Here is a 25,973-nt window from a genome sequence, read left to right on the forward strand (position 1 = left end):
ACAAAGAGCTGTTGGGTTGCACATTGTTGTGATGCTCTGGTTTCAGGCACCCAAATGAAATCACTTGCCTACAAATATTTCTTCCTTAATTTTTTTAAATCAGCCTAATTTTCAAGACATTTGTATAGAAAATGGCAATGGTTCTCTTCGTAACTGTGGCTCTTGAATAGTGTAGTCCCATCCTTTTAGCTTTGCTGTGCTTTTTCCTTCCTTGCACTAAATCAAGAATGGAAAAATAGATCAAAGTAGATAGCACTCACTGTCCGAACACTGCTAGTTTCTGTGGGCAGAAGTAGATAGCATTAGCTAGTGGTAGAGTAGAACCTGATGGTGGTTAATATTGTGCTCCTCTATACCCAGATAAAAAAAAGTAGTTTTGTCGGTGATGGGTGTAATCTGTTTTTCTGGTTTACTTGCTTGCAATTTGTCCTTGCATTTGGTTGTGGGAGCAAATAGGAAACTAACATGAAGCTTTTTTATACAGCTACAATGTAGCTTTATTTGCAGGCTAAGCACATTTTGCTGTATTAAATTTAATTTCTCCTTTTTCTGTTTGTTTTTTCTGTGTGTGTGTTGTTGGTTTGTTTTTGTTCTGTTTTTGTTTTTAATAGCTGATTCTTATAGTGGTGACAAATCAAATGTGAGTACCATTTTTACATTATTGTTTGGTTTAGAGATACATGTTTAGCAAAAGCGATTTTTTTTAAAGCAAACTGTCTGTAACATCCCCAAATCAGAACGGATTTTTTTTTTTTCTTACGGAAGTGAGAGAGAAAAAATACAACCCAAATCAAGACATAGTCTGAATATGGAATTTATGCATTCTCCTCTTATCTGGAGGTAATGGTAATTATATAGTACTCAGTTGCTGGAGCCATTTATCCATTCTATTTTAAATGCATGGAAATTAGAGGAGACCACCATTCTACTATCTCCTCAATTAAAAAACAAAGCAAAACAAAACAAAACACCACAAATGCTACTGTGAAGTTGTCAATATTTCATATTCTGTTTGCCACATAAAAATAGGCATAATTGCTTCCTATCAGACTCAAATACAACACTTAGTGGAACGGAATATGACATCAAGTGTCTAAAATTGCCCTTGTTTATAAGGATTTTAAATATGTAAATGTGTCGTGTAATGGGATCCTCAGTGAAGCCTGAGATTTTATTTCATTGTGGATAAAAATCTAAAGGTTATAGGCTGTTTTGCTGGCAGCCATATGAAATGAGAGAATTTTTTTTACAATCACAAATCGCTTTGCATGTTGTGCAGAAGATTACAGAGAAACAAAATTGATATTTTCTTTAAATTTGAGTCCCTGCAGGTATCTCCGTTCAGTGCTGCTTAGAGCTTTCTTTCAGATTTCTTTTTTCTTTTTTTCCCCTCCAGTTGAAGTTTGCCAAGCCTTTCTTTGCAAACCAAATTATTATTTTATCATTTGGATACTGTGGGCAATCCCAAGTGTCAGTGAAGCTAAGAATATTACCTGCTAACTGAGAGAACCATTATCTTGTTCTCAATTTCCCACTTTAACATCATCACCAGGGGTAGGCCAGGCAAAGTGCAGTTCTCTCTGGTAGCCTTGTGAAGTATAGTGTCAAAGTCTAATAGCTTGGTTTTCCTACACACAAGCGTTTCAATTTCTGGTCCTGGGATCCAGAAGAAGAGCGAAAACGCCAGGAAAGGTGGCAGCATGAGCAAGAACGCTTGCTTCAGGTAGGGGAGAAACTGCATGTCTTCCACTGTGTGGTCCAGCTGTTGAATTGTCCCTTTGGACAAAAGTTGGGCATTTCACGTCCCATTTTCCACATTCTATGTGGATGTTTGCACAAATTCTGTGGCAGATGAGCAATAAAATGAGGATACACACGTTCTCTGTGGTCTGGGCACTCTTACGTCTCCCTTCCCCACTGCATGGAAAGACCAAAAGGACTTGCTTAGTTCTGCATTCCAGTGCAGTGTTAAACCAAACATTGATCCTGAGCTGTATTTAAAGTATGTTGAGCACAGACTGCGAGACTCTTCATTGAAGACTCTTACTTGGAGCCTCTTTCTTGAGGCTGACAGTTTGCTGACCCTGACACCTTTCCAATTTTTCTTTAAAATTTTGGTCTTAATAGATTTTTGTAGACTTTTGCTTTGTTCACAGATTCTTCTTGGAAAACATCAAGCTAAATTTGGACACGAAGGGTTTTGTGGGGTTTTTTTGTGAGGGGGTAAACACCCTAAAAACAACCACTGGTTTTGCCTAGTGGTAGAGTAAGCTGTAAGAGTTCTGGGTTTGTGTCCTAGTTGGGAAAAGTGCAGTGACCCTCAGAACTTTAATTTCCCTGTCAATAGTGTCTTTTGAAATTGTGATTAGGTTTGGTCCCAAATAAACCATGTTTTTCCTCCTGTAACAGAAGAGCAAACAACTGTCAAGGGATGGAGACTAATAAAATAGAGTCTTTTAAGAATGACTTGTGTGTGTCTCTACGGCTTTCCTGAGATTATTTCTTTTTAGCTAATATGGTTGTTACCTCTTAAAATGGTGTAAAATTCTCATCATTATTTTTCTACGATATATGGGTGTTCTCTCAATAGTAAATGCTTCTCTTCTGGATTAGGCTTCTAATTTGAACAGAATTGGGAACTGGTATAAAAATAGTATGAAAGTCACCGTTCTTCCCCATATTCAAACCAGTTTTAAAGTTCTCTTTGAGATAATTTTTCAAAAAAATCTGTGTGAAAACAATTCTCAAGAAATAATTCCCATAAAGGAGGAAAAGAAACTACTTAGCTAATTATAAGCTTATCCTCTTCAAACCTTTACACACTATTATCTTTACACACATTTATCTTTTACTGGCATATCTCTTAAATTAGTACCAGTATCTGCAAAATCTTCTTGTTTATATGTTACTTTGCTGAAGTTATTAATGTAAAATCCATGCCCAAGTTTTTGGGATGTGTGATAGCTTTTTGGGACTCTTAATACTGTATAAAACCCAAGAAATTATTGAAGTTATTGGGCATAAATTTCATTTCTGACCAAAGATTTTTAAACTTCTGAGAAATTAAACTTCTTCTAGTATGTTAAAAGTTCCTCATGGTTTGAAGATGTTAAATGTAAGTGCTAGAAACAAGTGCGGAGAGGAGAACACCCATGGATGTTTCAAATTTTTATCTTCCTATTTCATCCTATTTCTGATTAAACCTTTCTTAGCAGGTTCATTTGCACTGTGGAGATACTACAGAATTTACTCCTAATACAGAATGCTTTGACTTTACCTGTACTTCCATCCTCTTATAGGAGAAGTATCAGAAGGAGCAGGACAAGCTGAAAGAGGAATGGGAAAAGGCCCAGAGAGAAGTTGAAGAGGAGGAGCGTAGATACTATGAGGAGGTATAAGGCTCAAAGGAGGAGGTTGTTTACTGATGGTTTTGTATTTAAATGCACTCGCTTACTTCACTACGAAAATCCCGTACCTAGATTAATTAATGAAAGGCCTTCTCAAAGCTTAATTCTCAGGAGGATTATTTCTCTTAAACACTACCGTAGGTGCTGAGGGAAAATATTTAAATATTTAGACAGGTATCCTCAGAAGCTCCACATAGGTGGAGGTGTCTAATTGGTGTGCAAGACAGGATGAGTCAGCATGGTTGTGTCTGGGCATGCACAGATGTCCCTCCAGAGGCAGAGCCTTGTATGTTTTGGCATATACTTGGGGCCTGGACTTGGTGGAACTCCAGACGAAATTGGTGACTGCCTTGGACTTGATCATATAGATATTTTGTAAACTGGTCTTTTAAAAAAAAAAAAAAAATTGCAGGCAATTTTCAAAGCTTGCAGTTGTAGAATATTAACAATATAGAAGATAGTGGTTTTCATGTGTGGGTCATTATTGCAGGAAACTGGAAAATATTAATATTTTCAGTTTAATTAGTTGTACTTTATGCAGATTGATGTCTTATGATCTGTGCTTGAGAACCACACTTGTGATCTGAACAAGAATTTTTTTTTCCAACCTTCAGAATAAGTTTCTCATTTACCATACTTTTATATGAAATTTAATAGACTCATGTTTTGAGAAACAGTGGTGCCATCCCAAGTGGAATATTCTTTCCAGTTTTGGGTATCCTGTCTCAGTATTCTTGGTACCACAGGTCCTTACCTAGCCATCTAAATATGACTTGTAGCCAAACTTTATGCTTCTACTTTTTAAGCTCACAGCTGACATTCTGTATATTTAATTCCCACTCTCTCCTGATCCTCTTTTTTTTTTTTAGGAACGTAAGATAATTGAGGATACTGTAGTTCCATTCATTGTTTCTTCAAACTCTGCTGACCTACTCTCCTCTTCTTCCTCTACCACTGAAGGAAGCAAGACAGTGGTGAGTTTCTTGTGGAGTAGTAAGGCAATAAAACTAAGCCATCTTCAATGCAAAGTTTCATTCTTCACTAAAGGCTAACAAAGTCTGGGAACAGTAAAAGTATTCCATAACTGGTGATACCTCAGAGTGCTATAGCTTGTGTATTTTTACAACTGAAGAGCCGTGCTCCCAAGCAAACTGCTACTGTCCCATTTTGGACTAGAGCAGAGGTTGATACTTTCTCTCTTCGCAGCTGCTTCTCTTCTTTAACTGATGCTGTGAAATAACAGTCCTGTTTTTCTTTGTTTTAACTACCTTCTCAAAGTCAGCAAAATCTCTGCCTCTAAAATCTTGAGTGTAAGTGCTTTAAGCATACCTGAGATGAGACTGAATCCTGCCTTCCCACTTTTCCTCCTTTTTTGTTCACCATGCATCCTAGAAAGCAGCAAAACAAACAGAGGAATGGTCACCCTCTGATTATGTTTTAATTTTGGGAATCCCAGATGTAATTTTCTCCTGCCTAAGGCACCTACACACAAGAAGTCATGTCCCTTTTTCCATTCAACTCCAGGATTGGGAATACTGTCTCATCTAGTTCTCCCCTCACCCTTCCTGCCCACTCTTACCACTCATCCCTGTTGAGGGGCATCAACCACGGCCCATTTTCCACATGGCTGTGTAGCAGCAATTTCCTGGGTCAAGTTGCTTACACCATGTTCATGGCAGTACCTGCACCCAGAAGTGAAGGATCTCATGCTGTGACTTACTCAAGCTCCACCAGTCAAGTATGACCCACTCCAGTACCACTTTGGGAGTAGTACTGGTGTTGCCATTTGAGAATGCCCAGAGCACACGAGGAGTGCTCTGCCCCTGGGCAGAGACAACAAGCTGAGGCCTCTCACAAAGTCCTTCCAAGTCCAATGGGAGACTATCTAGACTCTCAAAGTCATACAAGGATTTCCGCCAAAAAAATGTAGTGGGAAATTTTATTTTGTTATTCTGAACACTATTTCATAACTGGTCAGTTCTGCTCATGCTTGATTTAATACAATTAGTTTATGTTTTAGCTGAAGTCTTTGTTAAATCCAAAGTTAACCTTACCAAGGTCAACTGATTCCACTGTATAATGTAAGACGTTCTTTATGATAATAAGGTGTCTCAACGTGATGTGTCTGAGGGCAGCCTGTGCTTTTCTCATACATATGCTGATGCCAAATTCAAGAGAAGCTCCTTGTTACCTCCCCTCCTGTCTTTTAGGACACAAATGATTCAAACAGCTCTCCAGAGGAAGGCAAACAAAAGAAAGTTACAAAGCAGAAGAAGTTGCTGTGGGAGCAGGACAGTATGCCATCTCTGAAAAGCAAGGAAAATGAACTCTGGCAAGAAAAGAGGAGGTATGGATTAAGCCTAAGTATTTCTTAGCCCTGTGGAGCTTTATGTTCTGTGGACTTTTGGGATGTCACATCTACCCATGATTGATGCTCGAGCATTAGCATCTGGTGGGCTGGTGATAGGTGTAATATATCCTGATCAATATTCTCTTGCCACAGGTTGATGCATATATGGCAATGTGCAGTGCTAGTTTTGCATAGCCGGCAGCTTGCCTTTTCAGCGTATAGCTTTGCTGAAACTCTGTCACATCAACCAGATCAGAGCTTAGATAACTCAGACACCTCTGTATGTCACTGCACTGTGTCTTGTGTACAAGTTTCACAAGCCGTTTGGAGGAATGAAGGAGCAGTAGCTGTTTTCACTCAGAATCTGTGTGAGATTGCCTGGCTGTCTCAAAAGTGCTGTACCCGAACTTGCCAGGTGGTGTCCAAAATCTTGGTCTTTGCCCGACTGCTAATAACAGCTTCCACAAAGACGACAAGCGTCTGATGGTGATGAACACTGGATAGAAAACACTGAGAAAAGGTGCTTCTCTGGCAAAGAAGCCATTTTCCCCAAACCCAGAATGATCTTTCATGCATATAAGCGGCGGTGTGTGAGGGAAGCAGGAAGACTTGGCATGCTTGGTGACTTGTCAATTCGTGACTGTATATTCCTTTGTCATTGCTGACACCATAACGAAATCTTGTTGCAAAAAATAGACTGATACTCAAAAGTCTGATTTTGTTTTTATATTCTAGATGGAATTATTCCTGGCTTTACTTATACAATGTGACTTATTTCTGTTGGCAGTGGAAATAAAGTGCTCCCAGGACACCCAGAGATGGTTATCTTGAAAGGAGGTGGACAGGAGCCCCAAGTGCTGGTGATGGGGCGCAGCTCGCCTGCCAGGCTGAATCTGCCGTTGACTCAGGGTGAGAGTCAAGACTCTTCATATATGTGTATTCTTTTTCAGATAGAAATCTCACAGTTATTTACAGTGGCTTGAAATCTAACTCAAAGAATTTTGGAAATTAGCAGCACATTAATATCTTCAAAATTTGAACATCTCAGATGCAAAAGTTGTTCTCTTTTAGTAAAGATAAATATGTTAAGATGGACTTTAAAATCTTATTTTCATCAGAGATGAGCATTTCAACTGCAGTTAAGAATCTTATAGGCTCGCATGTTCACAGGAGTAAACATAGTTATCTTCCATCTTTTACATACTCTTACCTACATACAGGATTTATCTTGATACAGAAAGTGTATTTCCAACACTTAGTGTTTTGATAGCTCATTACATACTTTATGCCCATTTCAGTCCAGTAAAAATAAATACCTGTGATATGTAACCTTTTCAAGCCAAATCTAAATTGACACCTGTTTCAATTTTGTCATTAAAAATGTCTGATGATGTTTAGAATGAATAGATTTTTTTTTAAGCTTCCATACGTACTGATGTTTTATGAATGAAGGAATTTCCCCAAAGCATTGCTGTCAACAGGATCACCTAAAAAAATGCAAGTTCACTAATTTAGCATGATTATCTAATGCAAGTGAGCAGTGGAAAGTAGGTAAGTAAGACAGAAAGCAAATGTAGATTTTGAAATCACCTTCTAGGTTTTTGTTTTCAGACTAGCATAAAAATTGATGATTCTAAAAAATGAAATATCTATGGATAGAAAAGATTTCAGTGTTACTACTTGCTCCAAATGCAAATTCAGTTTATTTAACTTAGCAGGTCAGCTTTCTCTGGCATGATTTTATTATATTTTTAGTTCTTTGATAAAGGTTGCTCAAATAAAGAAAGCAGAAGGTATTACTCAGCAATCCATCCTTGTGGATTTGTAATAGTGATTAAGTGAACTTCAAAGGTTTGACATTTTTTAACTACTTCTGCAAATCACGCTTTTTTCTAGGTTCTCTTCGTCAATTTAGTCCCCTACAAATATTCTGACAGCTCCTTTGCTGCCCCTTAAAGCATCACATCCTTGCTCTCTCCTTAAGTCCTTAAACTAGTCAGGATTAGGGGCTTTTTTTGTCTTGATACCAAAAATAGGGAATGGGACTTTCACAGGCCCCAGTGAAGTGTTTCTTTTCCTCTAAGCCAGCTGGTTGGTGCACGTCAGGGTAAGGCTCTCTCTGGCCTGTGAGCCACAAATTTTGTCTGGAAAGATCCAGGCAGTGCGCTCTGTCTCAGAAATGGGATGGTCAGCTGCCTGGGCATCACACAGATCACTGCAGATTGCTGAGAGGCTGTTCCTGTCACTGAGCCTTGTGCAGCCATCTGAAACACAGAAGGAAATTACAAGGGAAGAATTCTGCTTATTAGTAGGCTTATGGAGAGAAGTGACTACATCACCTTCCTCTTAACTCTTGCAGTTGAGAAGGTTGGATCTCTGAGCACCACAGGAAATTTCTGTGTCTCTGGTGCTTCTGTCCTTAGGACAGAAGTACTTTATTTTCCCAAGTGCTACTCGTGGACAGCTGTTTGACCTCTCCCTTTCTTCCTTCAGAAACTGAGATTCATCAGCAGGGCAGGTCATGTGTATGTGAGGGTAATGCAGGGGGACACTGTCCCATAAAGATCTTCTGGTGTAGCAGAGTCTGTCTCTGACTTTGTGTGGGGTTTCTGAAAACTTTTAAGTAACAGTAAATCTCATGTCTCCTTTATGATGTGCCCACGAGCTGTGCTGGTCTGTAAGTATTGACAACAGCATTTTATCAGAAGTATTGAGATTTCCCCATGTTCCATTGTAGACATCTCCTGGAATCAGCTGACAAAGCAGTGCCCACATCGTGCAGAGGACATTTGCCAGAGTGTGGGCCAACAGCCGAGCTCCACGGAAGAAATGAGAAGGTAAGAACATAAAATAAAGGATATTTCAAGGGTTGAGAAGTCCTGCTCACTCTCTTCTCTTTTATATTCCTACTTATATTCCTACTCAGCTTTCTTTATCAGTTGAGTTTCATCAGTAGTCTTGCAGTTTGCAGACACATCTGATTCTTGGCTTCCACACCGAGACTGTTAATTTTCATCCACTTCATTTCTCATTACAGGTACCCCAGTAACTAGTTTCATGAGGGAGGATATCTACTTCTTGCCATTCTCTGTCGTCTTTCTCCTTAGCTCTTTAAAATGCTCATCTACATGCTCATCATCATTCATGTGCTTCATGTATTTTAAGTCCCTAAGACAAATATTTGTAGCTAGTAAGTGGGAATGTCAGGGTGGGAACATCAGGTGAAGTCTGCTCTTGGAAGTTGGTACCTGAGAGCTTCAGTCTGCAACTTCTAAACACCCATTGATTGCTATTTTCTAGTTCTTGAAGAATGCTAGCTTTTAAAGGAAGATACATAGAGATTAGTATTTTCTTTCTGCTATATATTTGGTGAGGTTTTATTTAGTCTCTGATACTTTGCCTTGTGTTTTTGAGTGAGCATTACTAAAAACTAACTTTTCCTTCAGTAAAGAAGGGATGTGTTTGCCTATTATTTGCAAAAAAAGTGCCTACGTAATGAGAAAGGAACATCTGTTTTCATTAGCATAGATACATAAACACAGTCTCCTGCAAAATAAGTGTTACCTCTATGAAGCTTATATCCAGTCAAAACTAATGTAGATCAAGGTTTGATGACCTAATCCTCCTAACAGACTCCTCATGTGTATTTAAGAAAATTGTTATATAGTCTGTAAACAGCTTCAAGCTGGTTGAAAGAGGCTTTAAGAGGTTGAATCAACCCTATGATTTCTGAAAACAAAAAACATGCATGGTTTTTCTCACCAAATTCTTGCAGGATAGAATGGATACGAATAGCAATAGACCACTTTTCAGTGTTGGTAGCTTCCACAGACCCTCTATCAACAACTCTGCATCTGTTCTACCAGTGTGCTTCTGAGCACATCCCCTGGGCAACCAAGACTACAAGGCGTTGTGCCTTGGCTTCATCATGGTATAAGCTATGTTGAGTTGATAGATGGGTAGTAGTCTGCACACAGCTGATTATCCTGTGAGTTATCTGATTGAGCAACTGCAAGCAGATCTAGAATCCAAACTAAAACCATGCTATTTTTCATTGTGTCAGAATGGCAGTGGACAGCAAATTCGTACGTTGTTTACCTTAGATAAAATCTGGAAATCTTGAATTCCATCGGCTGGAATTTCTCTGTACCAAACCTCTGTTTTCACTTGTTCTTCAGCTGTAGTAATGCGTTTCCTCTCCTGTATTTTAGGGCAGGCTATCATGAGAACTTCCGGTCTGGGCCATCGTCTCCCTGCTCTCCTGCTGCTCTGAGTCAGTCACCCAACAGGTACAAAAGGTCAATAAGGGATTTTGCAGACTGATTACATCTTGTAGTCGCTGGTGAACTGCTGCAGTGTAAATCACACCAGTATTATGTGGATGCACTATTAGTTCTTCTTGATGTTGCAATTTGTAATCATCCACATAATAAACATGTGGCTCCCTCTCCCATGTTTCTTGCAGACTTCAGCAGTATTGTTGTGTTTTAAAATAACACAGTTCAGAAAGCAGCTCTAGGACTCTGCTTGATCACTGAAATTTTAATGAAACTGAAATGCGATAATATAGGTCCCAGCCAAAGTAAGCAGTAAAGCGTGAGTTCAGAGCACTTAAGCCTAAGGGTGTTGTCTTCACTGTGAATAGTTACATGCTCAGGAGTAAGGTATGTTCTAGATGTTGTTACCAACTGACATTTCAACACTTAATGATTAAAAAAAAAAATCCTTCCCTTAATTTCCAAACTTGAACTGCATTTTGCTTTTTTGCTGGTTTTTTGTTGTTCTTGTTTGTTGTTTTTTTTTTAATTTGCCTATATTTGTGCTAATCTCCTGGAGATTTGATTCTCTCAGGCAATGAGCTTTCAATGAGAGATCTGTACCAACTCTAAATAAATGTTAACTGTAACCTGATAGAATCACTGATAATTGGGAGTATATTAAAGCCAGTTGGCTTACTATGTAGGGTAAAGTCATACAACACAGAATCTGTAGCAAGTTTTTGTTTTATTTAAATAATACTTTTCTTGGTGTTTGATAGCAGAGCCCTCCTTCTGATGCCATTTGCATTGTCATGAAACTGTTGATGCAGAACTCGGCACTTGGCCTTGTTAAACCTCATAAAGTTGGCCTTGGCCCATTGATCCAGCCCGTCTAGGTCGTTTTGTAGAGCCTTCCTAACCTCAAGCAGATCAGCACTCCCACCTAACTTGGTGTGCTCGGCAAACTTACTGCACACTCAATCCCCTCATCCAGATCATTGATAAAGATATTGAACAGAACTGGCTCCAAAACTGAGCCCTGGGGAACACCACTTGTGACTGGCCAACAACTGGATTTAACTCCATTTACCACCACTCTTTGGGCCCAGCTATGCAGCCGGGTTTTTACCTAGCAAAAAGCATGCCTGTCCAGGCCATGGACAGTTTCTCCAACAAAATACTGTGGGAGATGGTGTCAAAGGCCTTACTAAAGTCTAGGTAGACAGCATCCACCACCTTTTCATCATCCAGTAAGTGGGTCCACGTCCTGTGCTTGCTTTTCTGCAAGGCAGAGGTGCAAGCTGATTCAGCAACATGGTTGAAGGATCAATGTGTATTTACGTGAAGACCCTCAGTGCTCCTTCTTCCCATCCTGTCCCTCTCCATAAACCAGTGTAAAGATTTGGCTGCATTTTAGCATCAGTTGCTGTTCTGTTTTCTTAAAGTCATGTTTGTGTCCTAGGTCTGTCAGCGGAAAGAAGCTTTGTTCTACCTGTGGGCTTCCTCTTGGAAAAGGAGCTGCCATGATTATTGAAACACTTGGTCTTTATTTCCATATTCAGTGCTTCAGGGTATGTTTCTGTCTTTATAACAAAAGATCTCAAGTCATGCACATGTTGAGGGCTGTAGATGTGAAACTGAAAATGAGAGGATCAAGGGATTCTTGTGTTAATGTATGTATGTTTGTAGAGAAGTGGAAGTAATGTATCGAATGTGTTATGTGTTATCAGACATGTTAGTTGGACTAAAACCTGTGATTTAGCAAGCAAACTTAGTTTCCTTACTTACGGAGGGGAGCATCATATAATTTCCCAGTTGTAGTTGTTTTTTAAATGTAATTTTAGTTACCTTGACGGGTGGGGTGTTGGGAGGAAAGAGGTTTTTTGTTTGTTGGGTTTTTTTTCCAAAAACCTGGTCAGTCCCAAAGCCATCTTTCCATGGTTGGAATGGATGATGTATTCTGGCTTTCACCAGAGCTCTTAACAGAAATACTTCTTGACTGTTCTTGAGTGTTTTGGTCTGGAGATGACTCAAGATGGTGTTTTCTAGAAAATTCAGAAAATGTCTATTTCCATTGTCTTTGGCCCAAATGGTATTAGACATTTGTGAAGCCTTTTTTGGTTTTAGACATTTATCCAAACTAAACTTCTGGCCTCTCTAAGCTTTGTCTGTCACCAGTGAGCTGGGTCCAGAATGCAACGTTAAAATGAGATGTCCTTTGAAGTCACTGGACTTCACTTCTGTGTAAGTGGAGACTGCTGAAATCCAGTCCTAAATATTGTTGGCTCTGAAAAAGCCTTTCACTGATTTGCAGTGCTCCCCAGGAGTATGGGCTGGGTTCTGGGGGTGTTGTTTTTTCTCACTGTTCCGAGAACTACTGAAACGAAATAGAAGTCAAAATTTGGGAAGAGTTGTGACAGGGCATGGTCTCTCTTATTTCCTTTGTTCTCCAATTGACAGTGTGGCATTTGCAAGGGACAGCTGGGAGATGCAGCAAGTGGGACAGATGTCAGGATTAGAAATGGTCTTCTTAACTGCAACGATTGTTATATCCGATCCAGAAGTAAGTACCAAATCCTGCCTGAAGGACAGTGAAGTATATCAATACTATTGCTGTGATTTTAGCTGGTGGGATTGTCTCCTCCTGGCTTTGCCACTCAGGCATAGGTTCGCCATAGAAAGGGGAACCTTCCCATGCCATCTTAGTTATCCTCTTATATAAAAAAAAAATTTCCAAGCCCATTAATTCTTGCTCAGAAGATCTCTGCACAGCAGTATTAGACTTAAAGACTGTTTCTGTGCATAAATATAAAGTCCTACACTGTGCACACGTACTGCATGTCCTGGAGGTTTGGATCTGTCACATCATGTGAGACAGTGTAGGTACTTCTACTAGGTCTAGGCTGTGGGCCTTGCTTGGTGAAGTGCCCTTTTTTTATGTCTCCAGGCCTCTCTTTGTGGACGAAATGGTCATGTAAAATTTTAGGAACATTTTGTAACTCACCGTGAATCCTTGTGGTGGTATCCACAGATACATGCAAAAGTGTTAGTTGTGCAAGTTTTGAAGAATGACCCAGATAATTGCATGTCAGAAAAAACTTGATGCATTTTTTTGCCTTAGAGCAGGTCACTTGAATGTCCTTCCTAGTCTTGGATTTCTGTGGCTGATACCAAATTGCTAGAGCATTTCAGCTTCACACTGATGTCACCAGTGATATGAGATGGGCAGGGTTCATGTTGGCTTCTGCTTTGTGGAAGGCAGTAAGATGCAGGGGAAGAAACCATGGGAGTAATTGTTGCCTTCCTGTTATGTGTTTAACGACATTTCTCAAAAGCAGTGGCTGTAGAAATGTGGGAGTAGGAAAAGTACCTACCTTTGCCAACAGTAGAATAGATATTTTTTCCTGTTTCAGGAGAAAAGGTATTTCCCCATCGGCAGAGCTAGAGGGTGCTATTGTATAACCATTTGTTTGGTGATTATTTTATTTTTTTTTAAATTCTGCTAAGACACGTTAGCGACTTTTTATTATTATTTATTTACCCTAACACATTTAGAAATAGCTTTTCCTCTTCAGGCTTGATACTGCAAACCTCCCTCATGTGGATGAGGTCCTAACCCTTAAAATGCAAGTTTGCACTTCCATCTTTACATGAAAAAAGAGAGGAAGATGATGAAAGTCATATTTTTCCTTTTTTTCTTAATCCTTTTCTGCTTAAATAAAAAACTGAGGTCACTTAAGGATTGATGAAGGCTAAAATAAATTATCGGCTTATATGCTGTAGGAATCATCCCCTCCATCATCATTTCTGCAGCAAATGCAGTACAGAGCTATGCACAGTGTTTCTTGCAGTAAGGTTTTGCATTTGTACATACCTAGCACAGTGGTAACCAGGTCCATGACAGAGGAAATAGGTTTTGAGGAAATGTGTTGTTCCTGGAGAGTAATAATGACCAGGGTTTGTCTTTTTTCCTACAAATTGTCTCTTCCAGCTGTATCCATTCCTCATGCAAAATCTAAAAATATGAGTTAGTTGAATTTAAGTTACACTGGCTCTTGCTGACAGTTTCAAAGGGATTGATTTTGATAAAACTGCAAATATGGTTATTTGCTCATTTTTAACTAGAATTTGACGGACTCCACATCTGAAATTAAGAACTAGTGCAATGTTAACGTTTTGGCTTTCAGTTTTGTGAAGTCTGATACTAAATATAAAATCATTTGCTTGATTGCCCAGCTCATGCCTTTCTGTTCTGACAGTTTCATCTGAAAACCTGTGCAGCCTTGTGCACAACTGATGGTCTCTGACCAACCAGGATTAACCAGTATTGTTTTGAGATGCTTGTGGACATCTTGATGAAATATTTTGGCCGCCAGAAACTGTGGATAATTCTGTTTCAAAATAAATTATCAAAAACCTTAAGAGAGAAAAGCGTTAAGGAATATGTAGCGCTCCAGGGTCCAAATTATTTCTGTTTTTCAAATAAAAGTGAATGGGATTTTACTGGCAGGTTATTTCTCTACAACAAAACCTCCCAAGGAAAGGGACTTGGTATTTAGTGTCAGACATGGGGAAACGTTACAGGCTTGTGAATGCTGAAGTCAAAGGCAAGAAGTAAATTAATGAGACTCCCTGCATGGCCAAATAACACAAGAGCTCTGTGTAACTACATAACACAAACCAGGCACAGCTAAAGATGCCTCATCAGTCCTGTGCTTTACTATTTTGCCACTGCAGAGCCTAAAAGTAAATATTGCCACAAGTACTTTGGGAGTAAAATGAAATAAAAGTGCATGTGGAATGCATTTGTCCATAAGGCATGGAAAATCTATTTCCACTGGAGCTATGCTGAATCTTGCTTTGCAGTTAGTGCCCCGGCTTTGTGGGAAGGAAGAGAAGCAGGGCATCAATATTTCCAGATAGGGTTTTTTGAATTGCAGAGATCACATAAGGAAAAGCCTATGTATGTTTCTTAAAATCTGTCAACTAATGACTTATTTTGGTTTTGTTTTACCCAGCTGCTGGACAGCCAACTACATTGTGACATGACTTTCAGTCCTCATAACTTTCAAGAAGGAACTCTCTCCTCGTATGTATTGGCTGCTTCCAGACAATCACTTGTAAGAGCTTGAATCCATGGACATCATGGCTCTCATCTCATTTTGAAATACACATAAAAACGTTGCACCTGGTCCTTTAAAATGCAATATGTTGGTTTTTTCCCTTTCTGAAGAAATTTGCAAAATAAGTGTGACCATGTTTGGGAAGGCAAAGCCTAGGTACTATAAAAAAAAAATCCCACCTTTCAGGTATGCTTAAGATTTTCAGTCTGTTACCTTGTTCTTTGGAAAGTAATAAGAAAATAAACATGCAGTAAAGCTGTTTTGTTTTAATATTTCTAGGAATTAAAAAGTTGAAGTTTACAGAACCTTTATAGAATATGCCAACTTGAGCTGAGAAGTAATTTTAAGATAGTATCTAATCAGTGCATTTTAAAAACTAAACATCACAGCACAACTTCTCTGTTATAACTGAAGCTATAACTTTTTTATACAGAGACTAGTTTGGTAATACATCCTGTAATTCTGAAGCATTTTGTGTTTATATTGCGTGTGGTTTGGGTGCCCTCCAGAGCAGGGAATTAAAAAGCCTTGAACCTCTGTTCCTCCATACACCCACCCCAATAAAGGCAGTAAAACCCTGGAGTGCAGAAGGCGGGCAAGGGTAGGCAAAAAAGCTTTAACTTGCTTGTGGTTGGGCCAGTTTTCCTTTTGATTTAGCATGTGCTCCTTACTGAAGTGATCCAGCAGCTTGCTGAAGCAGCGGTCAGAGCTGCGTCACTTTATCTACAATACACAGACAAGGTTAGGGGAGGCATTGCAATTGTAAAATATCCTAGCACTGTTTGGTAAACAGTTATTAGAAAGATCCCATTTTAGCAGTTCACAATGCAACTTCAAATGGAAGAAAAAAACCCCTACTTATTCTGCCTTAGAACAGTCATAAAACTAAATTAATATTTATTTTGTCTATGTGCACATCCACTGTCTTTCGATGTGTTAGTAAATGGAAATGAAGTGGTTATTAGGGAAGAAATAATTTTGAGTTGTTTTGTAGCTACCAACTATTTATTTAAAAGTTGCTTGTATGTGAGTTGCATACCCATGCAAAACTGCGTGTCATTGAAAACCCATGTGCTATGTTGTCACTGGAGGACGCTGTGACTGTCTGCTGGAAGGTTACATGTTACTTCCTCAAAATTGTGCCTTAGAAAATGCAAAGCTGTTGCACACAGTCAGCAATGACTTATGGATGCAATAAATCCAAAAAGCTTAAGTTCTTCATGGACTTCACTTGGGGAATATTTTTTAAAAATAAAAATTAAAAATCAGAAAAATGTTTTGGAAAAAAAACAGTGATGTCCAGTATTTTGATTAGTCATCTGCATAATTTACTGTTGAAGGGTTTTGATAAGCAGGATGTTTACATGTTGGATGTGGTCATTGTAACATTTTCCTGCAAATAACACATAACGTGGAAATTCAAAAAGCAGATTTTATAACTGACTTTGCACATCTGTGTACTTCTATGTGCTGCATTAAGGATGTGTGAATATATGATGTCTGGCCCTGATCTTTAAAGGAGACCATGCATGCTTGCGCATCTACCACCGCTTCTCTCATGTGCTAGAGTTTAGATGTGCAAACTGGTCCCCAAGTGTACAGAGGGGTTGGTGTTCACAGAGGTCAGATCCGCTTCTGATCTGCATAGGGGGCAGTGCCCCAGGGGCTTAGGAGCATGGCTGGAACATCAGTGCATGGACGAGGGGTGGGTGGGGGTATGCACTGCACTGCAGATGCACCGCTGGGTCTCTGAAGCTGCTTAGAAATTGAAGCCAGTGTCTAACAATTTGTTTCATATCTGCATGTTTTCGTGAAGTTGATTGTATGTAAAGAAAAATGAAGTGACTTTCTCAGACTACGATTTTCCCCCCCTTCATGAACATCTGTTTACCAGCACAGGATTTTCAACAGTTTTCTAAATTGTACTTGCCAACTGCTTATGTTTGATTTTATATTTCCTTTGGAGTCTTACATGGCAAATTTGTTCAGGCTAAGATTTTTTTTTCCCCTTTTTTTTTTCATTCACATAAATGAGATACATTTCATATCATATCCAATGATATCAGGAACTTTGAGCACAAAAAAAAATAAACGCTTTACTACATTTGAACTACAATGTAAATTTATTTGTTGAAAAAAAATCATTTATTATTGCTAAGCAAGTATGTAATGGATTTTAGATGTTTCAGAATTTATTTAGCCTCTTACTACTTCAGAGAACCTAAACAGATGTCATAACCCATCTGTATTTCCCAGCCCCATTTTCCATGGTGTATTTTTTCCTTACTCTTGCTGTGTAGTATTGTTGATGCAGTACTTACGTGGTTTTCAGTGAATGTCCTACAGGTTGGTGAACCAGAAGGGGACCATCCTTATCTGCATGTCCATTCAAGGACAAGGATTGCTGTCCTAGCTGGGGCTAATGTTGAATACTGATTATGCTAATCTTTCCTTTATTTTATTTATAAATGCCTCTGGAAATTAGGAAAACTCATCTAAAATGCAACAGCTTTTATAGTAAATGTATGTTTATAAATAAAATGTTGGTTACCTTCAGTGGTGTTGATTTTACTTATTATAACTAACTTCTATTGTGATGTGTCTGTGAAACTGTACTGCAGAGTGTGTACTTCCATTAGTAAAAGTTTCTGCTTGATTGGGGTAGGCTGAACCAAGCTACATTCCACAAAACTTCGTATATGGGATGAGACGTATAAAATAAATAAGTAATAAAAAAGACGTATTTGAGATGGGACAATACCCTGTAGGTTGCTGTAGCCAAGTATTTCCAAGAGCACATGTGGCTGTTTTGGTAAAAGATGAGCAGAGATGGTTTTCAGTGAGTCAAACCCAAAGTCCTCAGAAGATCTTTCCTTGGTGTGGGTGGACTGTGGTTCAGACTTTGACTCAATAAAGCGCTTTATGTATTGCAAAGCTAAATAGATGCTTGGTTAATTCCATTCCTACGTAGCGAAGATCCTTGAGTTTCTGCTTAGTTACACACGTGCTGCAGTAACTTGCGAATTCTTGAGTCTCAGCAAGTGTGTGGCTTCACCAGAAACCAGTAGAAAGTTCACACAAAATTTTAAACTAATAACTGCCTCTTTCTTCCTTTTAATTGAGTCTTCAGTGGATGATGGGGTTGGTTTTGTGCCAGAAGCACATCTTGGCTGTTAGATGAGTCATGGGGAAGTACTGACAATTTAATTTTTTGAAAGCAGATTTTTATCCTAGTGCCTTAATGGAAATGGTAGTGGTCTTACGTTATTCCTGCATGTACATCTGTGGATGAGGGGCCAGCGGTGCTCTGTGGTGGCAGAGGTACACTGGGGTTCCCAGGGGCAAGCATTGGGGCTGTGTCTGTGGGACCAGCTCGCTGCTGCTGGAGGTTGCTCTGAGGCTGGGTTTGCAGGCAGACAGCTATTTCTGCTTCACCCGAAATTGCTGGGCTCTCTCAGACAAGCACGGTTTTGGTGACTGTGATCCTTATGAGCTAAATAAAATGGTAGAAATCCTGGTATGGTGGGTTTTGGTTGTTTTGTTTTTTGTTTTTTTTTATTTTCTGCTGAATATGACCTGACAGCTCTGCCCAGAGCTATTTGTGATGCTAAAAGGGCATTGATGGGGCTGCGCTCCACCTGCACTGATTTAATGCCAAAATAATTCCTCAAACGTTATAAAAGAGGAGTCATGTCACCTGCTCCCCCCACCAGCACCTTTGTCTGCAGGTAGCAAAGGCTGCCAGGAGTGCCCTGAGGGGGACCACCCTGCTAATGGGACCTCAGCGTGCCTCTGGAGAGGATGACAGTTTGCCCAGCAGTGGGATGAAGCTGGGGCATATGGAAGTAATGGTGTGGGAGAGGAGTGGGCTGTGACAGCTGAGATGCAGGCATTGAGGCAGAGGATACCCTATGTCATGGGGAATGCGTGCCAGGTCACCCAGGGGAGCTCTGTGCCTTCTCCAAGTGCAATGACTCCATCCTTCCTCTTTTCCTCATTGCAGCCAGGCAGACAAGGACTGCATTTCCTCCTCTGCACCCTTGCTTCGGGGTCGAGCTGACCCCCTTTGCTTTGCACTCTGTTTCCTCCCTTCAGCAAGTGTTTTGGTGCAGAGGTGTCAGTGACACAACCAGGCGCTGGGAGATGCTGGATGCTCCAGGCACAGGTAATAAACAGCAGTAGCTCACTCATCTCGTGAGTATTGATCCTCACCCAGATAACTCTTCTAGGGGAGAGTTAAAAGCAGGCAGCTACCACTTTGTTTAGAAAATTAGCTTTAGATACTGTTCTTGCTGCCCAAATTAGCAAAGATTTGGTCTCAGATGGATCTCCTTCCTGATAATGGGAAGCTGGTTAAGTGGTTACTCAATAAACTTTGCAGAGAAGGGGCTCACACCGCTTTTCTCTGCGCTTGTCTCTACTCTCCTGAGAAAAGGTTGGGTAATTGAGGAACAAGAAGACAAGATACTCACTTTCAGAGACACATCTGCAGTGAAAATCTGAAAGGGTTGTGGACACTGGTAGTGAGCAGGTGACCACTTTCTTTTCCAGGCTGCTGGAAAAGAAAAAGAGATGCCAGAAAATTACATCTCCTGTAAAGGCAAATAGGACTCCTATATGCCTCTAAAAGCCTCTGGTAGGAATATAATTTCATCTGAATTTCCTGATAAGAGGAAATGACTAAACTGAAAGCCACTCAAGTTTTGCAAGCAGAAAGAGCCCAAAACAGAGATAGGAAAGTACAGGAAGGGCTGTGACTCTTACTACAGTTTGGTGTGTGGTTGGTATTTTGAGGTGGGTTTTTTTTCTGTTTTCTTGTTCATCTTGTTTTATAAACGAATGTAACATGAATTAAACATGCAAGAGTGATGCTTACTCCTGTACAAGGCTATAGCTGCTGCTCTGTAGACCTTACTGAATACACCATACTCTGCACAAGTAGCCATTGGAGTTGTCCTCCACAAAGCATCTGAGGTTTTAAGCCATTTAGAAAAAAAAATCCATTATTTAAGACAATCTTAAGAGTTAGTGTTTACTCATCCATAGAGTCCATCTGCTTCACTGCACATGATGCACTGCAAATTCTCTTAGCTATTGCCACATCTACAGTTCACAGATGCTTTTTTCCTAAGCAGGTACCCTGCTGCTTAAAACATGCAGAAACCAGTCATATGGGTCTAGAAACTAAATCAAAATTAACAGAAATGCAAACATTTCCTTGAAATAGCATAATTTATCAAACAGAAGAAAACAAGATTTTTAAAACTCCTTTTGTCTGTCACCTCTGATCATCGACAACAAATGTGTTCAATGACAAGCACATGAGCAGAGATGTGCCACCTGCATCGCTGAAAACCACCTGGTAGCTTCATATGTTGAGTGTCAGAACAGAACATTAGGGCTTTAGGGACAAAAATTGTCTCAGATGGTTAGGTCAAACCTTTTCTTTCAAAAAAGTAAATACCAAAATCTGATAGAAAATTATATTTATTCTGTAACGTATGATGTAGCTCTTCAAAGGGATCTTTTGTCTAGTCTTTTATTTGCAGGAGCTCGTGAAACGTATTTTCCATACAATACACCTGGCACCAGACACATTTTTTGACCCAAACTGTGTTTTCAGGGCATTCACAAATACACACTACTGGATAACAGTATGAACATTAAGTCTGTATTCCTACAAAGAAAAACAGCATGGCATGACACCATTTCTGTGTCTCGAAGCCTCCTCAATCACTTAAAAGACCTATATGGTTATGGACCTTTATGGAGTATATACTTGGAAGGACTCCTCTCAGGTGCTAATGGGGATAAAAAGGTTAGAAACATATTAGGAAGGTTTCAGAAATGGGATCATCAAATCTTTTCCAGCTCAGAAAATGAATAGGATGTACCAGACAAATGTGCTGCTTCTGAAACAACTTCTTTGTTCATGTCAAAACTGCTTTCCCAGGGACTTCAACTCAGGTGCTTGCAATGGACGTCTCCTTTATGGCCAAGAGCTCTTTGGTTGCCCTCAGGGTGGTTCATAAAACTGTGCATAATTAAGTCTGAGGCGGAGGCATTGAACGAATCCTTCTGTTTCTCAGTATGTTCCTGTCACTCAGTCTGGAGGTGTCGCCTCCAGATGCACTGTCCTGGGACCACTTCTATACTTTGCCATGGGAAAACAAAGTGGTTATTTTTCCAAATGATATTGAATGTGAGGGGTTTTTTTAGTCTAATTACAAACTTTCCTTAGGAAAAACAAACTCTGATGAGAGATTTGGTGTCTATGTGGTCTATTAACTAATACAAATATATTGAATTAGACTAGATTTCAGCATGGGTTTTCTGTGTTGGACTTCATCTTAACTTAAAGCTTTTCCTGAAAGACACATGGTGATAACACTCAAATCATCACTAATGTGAGAGTGAAAACTCAGCTTTCTGAACTGTTTCATGGACCGACATAAGACTTTTTAAAAAAACATTTAGATTGATTCATGTTTGATGTAGCTTTTTGGTGCCCTTCCTGGATCCATGGGTTTATATTGGAAGCACTTTTGGGCAGAGAGCAGTGCTCCTGGTGTGCCCATCCCCTGGAGAGTGGGAGGCACTGCTGATGGAGTCTGGCTGCGCAGAGCCTTGCGCTGAAGCTACACAGGACTCCTGCAAACCCTCTTTGCCCAGCCATGTCCCAGTTAGGTTTTAGATAAGCGTGAAGAGAGCAATAGCAGATAGAGCTGTGAAATGCGTTCTGCCTTCTTGTTCTAAGTATTCACAGTCTGAGTTTAAAACATAAGTATAAAAGAATAATACTTATGTAAAGAAGCCAGTTAACACTTCGCTTGTATCTTACCAATAGCCCTAAATGTACTTTGTAGCTTGTTCTTAGTTTGGAAAAAGTAGGATGACATTGGGAAGGGTGACAGCAAAGCTGGGATGTAGTGGTGTAGGCAAATCAGTCGGTCCCAGCTCTTGTCCATTTGCTTCAGCCAAAGCTGTTACCTCTCAGAGCATTTGTTATGGATGTACGTGGGCACACAGCAGTTGAAAAGCATTTATCTATTTTAAAGGTAGTGACTAATGTGCTTTTGCCAACAGCAATGCGAAAATACATGGGAAAGTTTTGCTGCAGAATTTACTCTATTCCTGGTGCAGAAAAGCAGCTGCATTTTTCAAATCTTTTTAGAGGAATAGCGATCTTTCTTTCTTGCAAACCTTTGCTGATAACTTTCTTCTTGTATTTCTCCTGGTATTGATTAGTAGTTTAATATCCTTCTGTGCTTAGCAAATAGTAGATTTTAATTTTTTTTTCTGAGTAGTGTAAAAGAATATTTCACTTGACTGGATGATACAGTCCAGTATAAGTGCATGTGGTTGGATAATCAAAACTAGAAGTAATTTTCAACAGAAATCATGACACCTGACTTGGAAAAGCCCATCTACTGCAATATTCAGCAATACTGGGGCATGTCCCCAATTGGAAACAATGCACAGAGGCTTTCCCTGAGAGAAACAAAATTGTCACAGCTAACTGATAGCTTCACCGTGCTGCATTTTATACAGAAGAGGATGGTGCTTGTAGTTTCATTTGCAAGGCTTGTCTCATTAGATCATCTCTGCAAATGATGGCTCTGAGAAACCTTTGGGTAAACCAAAGACTGAGGAGCTTGAGCTGCTGCATTGCCTTTGCAGTGATTCATTTCAGGGTGTGGGATGAAAGGTAAGGAGAGAGCTTTTGACTTGCATAAGCTGCAAGTCTTCTGTGTAGTTGGATTTACACCTCAGAAAAAAGCCTGGGTGACTGTAGACAGTGACATTCAGAGCTATTGCATTTCTTTATGTACTACTCAAATATTATGTAGGTGGTACATTAACTTCAAAGCTGTATTTTTTTACATGGGGCTGTGTGTTAAGTAAATAAAATAATTGAGCAAAGTATAGATGCAGATAAACCGTTTATGATTAAATATTATCATTTAATACTTGGCTTTTTCAATATCTCTCTTCTTCTTGAATGGTTAAAATCTGCTTACAGCATGAATACAATTAAATGCATGAATACACTTCTCTTTGCTGCTTCAAAGCTTTTCCAGCATCCTCTATACCTGAAGAAGCATGGCGCTATTTTCACACACTTCCAGTTGACAACAACCTTCAAGTGTTGTTAACCTAGCAGCTGAAGACTTGCACTGTACTGAGTAAGCTTTGACATAAAAAATAATCAGCTTTAGCTCCTACCACCCATAGGCAAGCTAAAATGAAGAACACAAATAAATTGTCTGCAGAAGAACTATGAGAAGTAATGTCCAGGAACTGTGTGCCTATAACGGAAAAATTACTTCAGCAAGAAGCCTTCTGACTTTTTAGTCAGAAGTTCTTCTCAGTCAATTAATAACACATTTTTTAAGCTACTTGCTGTCTATTTTCAGTTAGAAAGAAGGGCTGTGAATAAACACTGTCAGTGCCCATCAGGCTTTGGAAAGGTGCATGCAAACAGGGTGATGCTGCCTGCACTGGGGACTCCTGCAGAAATAGGGAAATAATGAGGTGGTTGAAGCAGCCCAAGTGTGGCAAAGCTGCACTGAGAATCTTTATTAAATTCTTGTGGATAGCGAGGCAAATGTAGGAAGACATATTTCTCCACGGGCTGCCACAGTACTTTTCATCATGAAAAGGAAATAAATTCTACAATATCGTTTTTATTTGTTTACAATTTTAAGGCAAGATGTCTCTCTTCTGGCAGTACTGAGCTGCAGCTTGAATACAGATATCAATTCCTTCCTTTGTATTGCAGTAATTGAAAATAATTTGGACAAGACTTTGAATCATTTTGAATACCACAATACCTGAGCACCCAAAATCATGGACTTGGAAACAGCTGGATTTTTGAGACTACCTGATTGCACACCCCCAGATAATCAGACATTTTTAGCAGACCTCAAGTCAGGTACTCAGAGCCACTGGTCTCATGTAAAAGATTGGGTGCCTAGACTTTGTTTTTCAGGTTTTCAACCATTTTAAGTTTTCAACTATACTTCAAGCAACTGAAACTGAGAAGGGGGGGGCAGAGTTTCTGGGGTGCTTCTTGGGCGACACACTTAATGACTGGTGCTTACAGAGCCCATCATCACCAGAAAACAGTAAAGCACTTTGTGATCATTTGTTGAATAAGATTTAAAAACAGAAAAAAATATTATATCTCTATTTCCAAATGGATAAATGGTACACAGAAACTAATTTGTCGAGAGAAAGAATGTCTTCACTAGTTAATTTAATTTAGACTACAACCTGGCAATAAAGATGCTAGAAACTTAGTATAGATAACAACAACAACAAGTAAACAACAACAAAAAGCAACAAAAAAGTGTGCATTTTATAGTTACTGTGACTATAGCATAGTGACTGCAGAGCTGAGAAGGCCCTGGCTATCTGGGTACTGCAGGAAAAGTCACCAGGGCACGAAGCCCATCAGCATGGAGTCAGCCTGTCTAGAAATGCAGCACGCAAAGCCAGGCTGCCAGGAGCGGGCGGCTGGGCTGCAGCCAGCTCCAGCATCTCTGTGCAGACCACGGTTGTTTAGTGTACAGCCCTGTAGCCTCAGCAGGGCATCTCCTGTGCTTGGAGCTGAGGCAAGAGCCTGGCTCCCTCTGGTTAATTCCCTCTGGAGAGGAAAATGTGGCAAAATAAGTTCCCTTTCTGAAAGAAAGGAGATTTTTAAAACTGTACACAAAATGCTTTCACGAGTGATGCCTACAACAGTGAAGCAGTCATGTATGGTTATTTTTTGAGTCTTCTCTATGAGCTGGACTTAGCTAGGTGATGTTAGCTTGGCTTCCTAAGGAGATGGAGAGCTGGAAACACCTGCACTGCTCTTCCCACAGCAGCAGTTGTATCTTCTGCCTGCAAAATAACAGACATTTTATTCTAGTAAAATAAATGTATACAAATGTCAAGTTCTATTTACTGGGACAAAAGGTGAAGAAAAGATTTTTCACTAAGTTTTGATGCCAAATCAACTTCTTCAGTTAATTACACAATTACTCAAGCGAATGGTCAGAATGGTGCTTATCCTTTGGAGGTGATAATGCTATATAACACACCTGTCAGGATGCTGGGATATGCCAGGACGTGCCCATTCAGGACAAGACATATGCGTGTACCTACCACTGCCAAGAGCAGGCAGCAGCCTAGAAGGCTACCTCCACGAGCAGATGTTTGTGGTCATCTAGTAGTTTTCACACTTGTTCTGCAGGGCTTCATTATATGAAGTGCCAGCTCATGTACGCCTCATGATAAAAACTTGATTTCCCAAGGAAATGATGGCCCACACAAAGTTGGGGCTGGCCAAGAGCTGAACAAATGGTCCTGCTGGCTCTACAGTGACCTGCAGCTCTGTGTAGGATGAGCACCCGGAAAGCAGCCTGACCTTACTGCTGACAAGGGAAAAGATTAGGCTGGAAGGAGAACATGGGACTCCAAAAGATTTCTACATTAACTGTAGAAATCAACTCATACAAAACAAATACTGTAAAAATAAACTGCATAGGCACTGTCTGTATTCTGCACCAAGAGTTAAATGCATGTTGCAAAACAAAAAATCCACTATTTCCTTTGGAGTGTGGCAGACATTGCATGACAGTATTTTCTGGAGTGAGCTTATTGACAGATAAAGACTTTAAATGGTTAAAAGGATTCATCCATCTCAGTGAATCCTCCACCAGAGGAAAATAAACAAACAAGGAAAAACTGCCCAGATTGCTTCAAGTCATGACAAGTGTTGTGCTGGTGACTGCTGCCACCCAGCTAAAGGACTCAGGCACTTTGTAAATCAAATTTCAAGTAAAGA

The 25,973-nt window shown here is 39.8% G+C and overlaps 1 protein-coding gene across 1 annotated transcript in view; it reads left to right on the forward strand.

Moving 5' to 3' along the window:
* Positions 1-15,623, forward strand: part of LIMCH1 (LIM and calponin homology domains 1) — a 68,605-nt gene extending 52,982 nt beyond the window's left edge. Inside the window, exons 14-24 of the mRNA XM_010191483.1 lie at positions 612-649; positions 1,637-1,723; positions 3,300-3,392; positions 4,277-4,381; positions 5,618-5,754; positions 6,545-6,666; positions 8,495-8,594; positions 9,969-10,046; positions 11,479-11,587; positions 12,477-12,579; positions 15,035-15,623. Coding sequence (XP_010189785.1) covers positions 612-649; positions 1,637-1,723; positions 3,300-3,392; positions 4,277-4,381; positions 5,618-5,754; positions 6,545-6,666; positions 8,495-8,594; positions 9,969-10,046; positions 11,479-11,587; positions 12,477-12,579; positions 15,035-15,060 — 998 coding nt within the window. The 3' untranslated portion in view covers positions 15,061-15,623. The remainder of the gene's footprint in view (positions 1-611; positions 650-1,636; positions 1,724-3,299; positions 3,393-4,276; positions 4,382-5,617; positions 5,755-6,544; positions 6,667-8,494; positions 8,595-9,968; positions 10,047-11,478; positions 11,588-12,476; positions 12,580-15,034) is intronic.
* The last annotated feature ends 10,350 nt before the right edge of the window (positions 15,624-25,973 follow it).

Source organism: Mesitornis unicolor, unplaced genomic scaffold (assembly GCF_000695765.1).
Source record: "Mesitornis unicolor isolate BGI_N332 unplaced genomic scaffold, ASM69576v1 scaffold24299, whole genome shotgun sequence".
Lineage (NCBI taxonomy): Eukaryota > Metazoa > Chordata > Aves > Mesitornithiformes > Mesitornithidae > Mesitornis > Mesitornis unicolor.